The sequence below is a fragment of the Rhinoraja longicauda genome, chromosome 37 (assembly GCF_053455715.1).
Source record: "Rhinoraja longicauda isolate Sanriku21f chromosome 37, sRhiLon1.1, whole genome shotgun sequence".
NCBI lineage: Eukaryota > Metazoa > Chordata > Chondrichthyes > Rajiformes > Arhynchobatidae > Rhinoraja > Rhinoraja longicauda.
In genome coordinates, this window is record NC_135989.1 from 13,184,036 (window position 1) to 13,190,121 (window position 6,086).

Consider the following 6,086-nt stretch of genomic DNA (forward strand, 5'->3'; position numbering starts at 1 on the left):
TGAATCATTGTACTAAAACTGGAGAGTGGTCCTGAATTACTGTCTACCTCATTGGAGACCCTTGGACTATCTTTGATCGGACTTGACTGGACTTTATCTTGCACTAAACTTTATTCACGATATTCCCTTTATCGTGTATTTGTACACCGTGGATGGCCCGATTATAATCAATGATGGGTCTTGACCCAAAACACCAGCTGTCCATTTCCCTCTACAAAAGTTGCCTGACCCACGGAGTCCTTATTTTTTCATATCAAACCCCATTTTTTTCATTATGTAGAATGCTAATCGACGGAGTGCTAAACCGTCTTCAAAATGGAATGTTGAGCCAAAGTCACAACCAATTCCTCCAAAAAACTCCTGAGAAGATAAATTCTTTCAATCTTATCCAGCGATCAAGGACACCTAAACTCAATTAAAGCTCAAGTGAAGACACAAGGAATCTACAGATGTTGGAATCTTGGACTGTTCTGGAGGAACTCAGTGGGTCAGGCAGCATCGATGGAGGGAAACGGACAAACGTGTCCGTAGCCTTCTGCAGACTCTGGAAGAAAGGTCCTGGCCTGAAACATCTGGCCTGGCCTGGGTGGCACGGTGGCGCAGCGGTAGAGTTGCTGCCTTACAGCGAATGCAGCACCGGAGACTCAGGTTCGATCCTGACTACGGGCGCCGTCTGTACGGAGTTTGTACGTTCTCCCCGTGACCTGCGTGGGTTTTCTCCAAGATCTTCGGTTTCCTCCCACACTCCAAAGACGTGCAGGTTTGTAGGTTAATTGACTGGGTAAATGTAAAAATTGTCCCTAGTGTGTGTAGGATGGTGTTAATGTGCGGGGATCGCTGGGCGGCGCGGACTCGGTGGGCCGAAGTGCCTGTTTCCGCGCTGTATCTCTAAATCTAAAATCGCCTGCCCACTCCCTCCACAAATGCTGCCTGACCTGCTGAGTTCCTCCAACACTTCGTGGTTTGTTTCAATTTCAAGTCTTTTGGAGTTTAGGTGGGGGGATACTGATTACACAGGAGTTCCATGGATTTGCTTCACATTCACGGGGCACCATTGCTCAGATTTCTTGAGGCAGGGCAAGTAAAGATGGATCCAGCATTGCAGAGTGCTGCTCTCACATCAGCCACTTCTCATACACATGCCATGTGCCTGAGATGTCAAACTGATCCTGGATCCGCCTTTCATTTAGGGCCGCCACGGTGGCGCAGCGGTAGAGTTGCTGCCTTACAGTGCTTGCCAGGGGCCACAGTTTAAGAATAAGGGGTAGGCCATTTAGAACGGAGATAAGGAAAAACTTTTTCAGTCAGAAAGTTGTGAATCTGTGGAATTCTCTTCCTCAGAAGGCAGTGGAGGCCAATTCTCTGAATGCATTCAAGAGAGAGCTAGATAGAGCTCTTAAGGATAGCGGAGTCAGGGGGTATGGGGAGAAGGCAGGAACAGGATACTGATTGAGAATGATCAGCCATGATCACATTGAATGGCGGTGCTGGCTCGAAGGGCCGAATGGCCTCCTCCTGCACCTATTGTCTATTGTCTATTGCAGCGCCGGAGACCCGGGTTCAATCCCGACCACGGATGCTGTCTGTACGGAGTTTGTACGTTCTCCCCGTGACCGCTTGTGTTTTCCCCGAGATCTCCGGTTTCCTCCCACACTCCAAAGACGTACAGGATTGTCAGTTAATTGGCTTGGTGTGTGTGTAAATTGTCCCTAGTGTGTGTGGGATAGTGTTAATGCGCGGATATCGCTGGTCGGTGCGGACTCGGTGGGCCGAAGGGCCTGTTTCCGCGCTGTAGCTCTAAACTAAACGAAACAGACTCGACGGAGAGTCGCTTCACCTCGCACTTCTCCCCGGCGCTAGTCGTTCTCTGGATCTCCGGTACGTCTCCTTGCTCGGCTGGTTCACCTTCCGCCAGGCTTACGACCATCTTCTGTCTCTCGCGCTCTCCGGGGACCAACGCTGCACAGGATAGTTCAAGGCTGGTTAACACAGTCCCTTTTGGCAACAACTCCATTATATAAGCATCACGGCTGAACCAACTCCACTCACCTCGAATCCCCTTGGCCAGGAGCCGCTGACGAGCAAACTCTGTAACGACAGCACACCTGAGGAAGGGAAAGAATAGCCCCAGTAACTACACTGCTTTTTTCAACCTTCACGATGCCCGTTTCCCACCACTACCACAAAATGACCATCTTTACTTTGGATGTAAAACTTATAAATGCTGTCATGCCATTTCCCCAGTGCAGCAGAAGTAAGCCAATCCCCGAGACACTGCCATGCACTCTAACTCTGAACTCTACCTCGTTCACATGAAAAGGCACAAAGTGCTGGAGTAACGTAGTGGGTCAGGCAGCATCTCTGGAGAATGTGGATAGGTGACGTTTCGGGTTGAGACCCTTCTCCCGACCCAAAATTATTCCTATCTATGTTCTCCAGGGATGCTGCCTGACCCATTAGGTTACTCCTGCACTTTACACCTTCTTTTGCAAACCAGCATCTGCAGTTCTTTCTTTCTACAGTTATTCCAGTATTGTACTTTAATATTTGGGGTTTTTTTGCAGAGCTTCAGATTGCTTTGTAATCTTGCACCATTCTGCTGCTTTGTACTCTTTGCATTAATCATACAGTGCAGTGGTAGAGTTGCTACCTTGCAGCGCCAAAGACCCGGATTCGATACCGACTACGGGTACTGCCTGTACGGAGTTTTCTCTCCACAACCACATTTTTTCCCGAGATCTTCGGTTTCCTCCCACACTCCAAAGACGCACAGGTTTGAGGTTTAATTGGCCTGGTATAAATGTAACTTGTCCCTAGAGTGTGTAAATTAGTGTTAATGTGCGGGGATCTCTGGTCAGGGAGGACTCGGTGGGCCGAAGGGCCTATTTCTGCGCTTATCTCAAAACTAAACTAAACATTGCTATACGTTTACTGTTTACTCTGTGAGCTTCAAATGAAGGAGGAATTTCATTGCAACTTGGTGCGTTTGATAATAAACTAATCCTAATCTGATCAGCCCCCCGAACGCTCCATAATTCAAGATCACCGCCAACCTTATGACTCAACTCCCTTATGTGATCTCCATTCCCCTCTCTATTCCTTCAGCATTAAAAAATCTGTAATTCTCAGCCTTGCAGGAGAAAGAATTATAAATAAATTTCTCATCTCAATCCCTGGCGACTAATACTGTTTTGAGCATTCTTTAGAATTTAGTTTCTATATTAAATTCGTATGAAGAGATGTCACAATTAAGAATCTCCAAGCTTAGTCGATAAACAAATCCACCTTTTAAAAAAAATCTCAAGGTTCCCTCGTGAGTTTGATGACGTGGGTTGGAAAAGTTACTACCAAAAACAGCAGAAATACAATCAAAACTAGGGATTGGAGTGAGACGAGAGTGAGCCTGAGTTTGAGAGATTTTTGTATTATGGACAATTCAAGGGCTATGGGAATCAAACAGGAAGGTGCAGTTGTGCAAAGATCAAATCAGGCACTATTAGGGTCATGGAGCAGGGTCGATAGACTGTACAAACTTCTTCCGTTGCTGTATTCTTATTTTCTTTCTGCATTAAATCCTACCTTTGGAAGTAATCGCAAAAGCATAACTGACTTTTTGACAGGATAATTAGAATCTTAGCTTAGTTTAGGTTAGAGACACAGCATAGAGGTCCACCAAGTCCCCGCCAACCACCGATCATCGGTTCACACCAGTTATCGGTTATCCCACTTTCCCTACACATTACGGATAACTTACCGAGGCCATTAATGTACAGACATGCACACCTTTGGGACGTGGGAGGAAACCGGAGCAAACCCACGTGCTCACAGGGAGACATGCAAAAAAAAAACCACACACACACACACCACCCAAGGTCTGGATCAAACCCGGGTCTCTTGTGCTGTGAAGCAGTGGCTCTACCCGCTGCGCCATTGTACCGCCCAAGTCCTTGCACAAAACATCATCGGAGGTCAACACTGTCACTTACGTCAGATCACGGTTGAACTCCTGTACAGGATTGTAAAATACTTCGTTGGCATTGGGAAAAATGATTTGCGCCTTCCCTTCATGTATGACGGTTTCTCCATTCTGAATACCGAGAGATGTTTCACGATTTTGCAACGAGTCTGACGTAGCCTCCAAAAGATTGATGTTTTGGAGCTGGTCATTGCTGCTGTTGCTTCGACATGTCAGCTGTGGCTCTGCTTGCGATTCATTTCCAGTTTCCATTGCAGAGATTTGCTCTGCGGAAATACGGGGAAAAGATTCCAACCAACCCGCTCTCCTTGCTGCAATTTGGGCACCGATCGGCGTGCGGTAAACAAAGAGCCTGAGCTGAAAAATTCCGTTCACCAGCATTAAGCAACGGCCTCGCCAGCAGATCGCTAACTCTGTGGAAAACATGAGCCAGAGTCAAGATTCTATTTCATTAGATTCTATTGAAACTTACAGAATAATGAAAGTCATAGATAGAGTGGATGTGGAAACGATGATTCCATTGGTGGGAGAGTCCAGGACCAGAGGTCATAGCCTCAGAATTACAGGGCGCTCTTTTAGAAAGGAGATGATGAGGAACTTCTTTAGTCAGAGGGTAGCTAATCTGTGTTTTATCGTCATATGTCCCAGAAAGAACAATGAAATTCTTACTTGCAGGAACACAAGTATAAACATAGTATTCTGTAAAAATATAATAAACGAGAAAAATAGTTCCGCATGTGAGTGTGTGTATATATACACTGGGGACATTTTTGTCTTTTTGCACTCTTATTATTGTATATATACACATTTTAAAAAACCAATAAGAGTGCAAAAAGACAAAAATATCCCCTAGTCTATGTAGTGTAAGAAAATAACTGCAGAAGGTATTTATTCACAAAATGCTGGAGTAACTCAGCGGGTCAGGCAGCATCTCAGGAGAGAAGGAATGGGTGACGTTTCGGGTCAAGACCCTTCTGCAGACTGATCTGAAGTTTGAAGAAGGGTCTCGACCCGAAACGTCACCCATTCCTTCTCTCCTGAGATGCTGCCTGACCTGCTGAGTTACTCCAGCATTTTGTGAATAAATACCCAAGTCTATGTAGTTCAGAGCTGATCTGGAGGTTGTGGTGTTTAATAGCCTGATGGCTGTAGGGAAGAAGATGATCCTGAACCTGCACGTTACAGTTTTCAGGCTCCTACACCTTCTTCCCAATGGCAGGGGTGAAATAAGTGTGTGGCCAGTGTCTCTGGTGATGCTGGCTGCCTTATTGAGGCAGCAACTCCTGTAGATTCCCTTCGATGGTGGGGAGGTCTGAGTATAAATCAGAATTGAATGTTGTTTACCTCAGCAAAAGTTGCATAATCAGTGATATAATGTACAACAAGAAGAAAACTTACTAAATCAAAGGCAGGGGCCGGAGGGGCTGGTCCAGCGCTGTCATCACACTCTATGTTGACAAGTTGCTGCATTTTGATCTACTGGGGGCTGCCATTTTGCTGCCCGCAATGCCTCATGGGAAGGGCCCCGGCCCACGTGGTACTTGTTGGGCGTGGTCGTTACGTCACGGGGCGGGACTTTGCGAGTGACGGTTGGGGCTCCGTGATGTCATCGCCCATGGCAACGGATTCCGTCGCCGTGGGCGGGGCTGAGAGCGGGGGGGGGGGGGTGGGGAGGGGGAGGGGAGAGGAGGGAGGTCACCTGATCATCTGATCACCTGGCACGTCAAGTCACGGATACCCGCCCTGTCTACGGGTGGGCGGGGCAGAGTGACAAGACCGCGGGAGGGGGCGGGACGGGGCTGAGTGACGTTCCCGTGCGGGAGGAGGAGGGGCTGGGTAAGTGATGTTCCCACGGGGGGCGGGGTCAATGACGTTTCGGAGTGGGGGAGGTGCGGAGCTGAGTGGCTTTCCCGCTGTGGGGAGGGGGCAGGATCGCGGGGAAGGGGAGGGGAGTGGGCGGGGTGAGTGACGTTACCGTGGGGGGGAGGGGCGGGGTGTGCGGAGAGGCAGAGGGGAGGGGTCAGTGACGTTCCCGCGGCAAGCGGGGCTGTGACGTTCACGCGGGGAGTGGGAGGGGCTGAGTGACGTTCCCACGGGGAGGGGGAGCGGG

At 48.5% G+C, this 6,086-nt stretch overlaps 1 protein-coding gene across 1 annotated transcript in view; it reads right to left on the reverse strand.

Moving 5' to 3' along the window:
• The window catches only part of trmt1 (tRNA methyltransferase 1), a 28,352-nt gene extending 22,787 nt beyond the window's left edge, over nt 1–5,565 (reverse strand). The window contains exons 1-4 of the mRNA XM_078429290.1: nt 5,375–5,565; nt 3,987–4,389; nt 2,050–2,105; nt 1,838–1,959 (exon numbers count right to left, since the gene is read on the reverse strand). Of these exons, the coding sequence (XP_078285416.1) occupies nt 1,838–1,959; nt 2,050–2,105; nt 3,987–4,357 (549 nt within the window). The 5' untranslated portion in view covers nt 4,358–4,389; nt 5,375–5,565. The remainder of the gene's footprint in view (nt 1–1,837; nt 1,960–2,049; nt 2,106–3,986; nt 4,390–5,374) is intronic.
• Nucleotides 5,566–6,086: the final 521 nt, after the last annotated feature.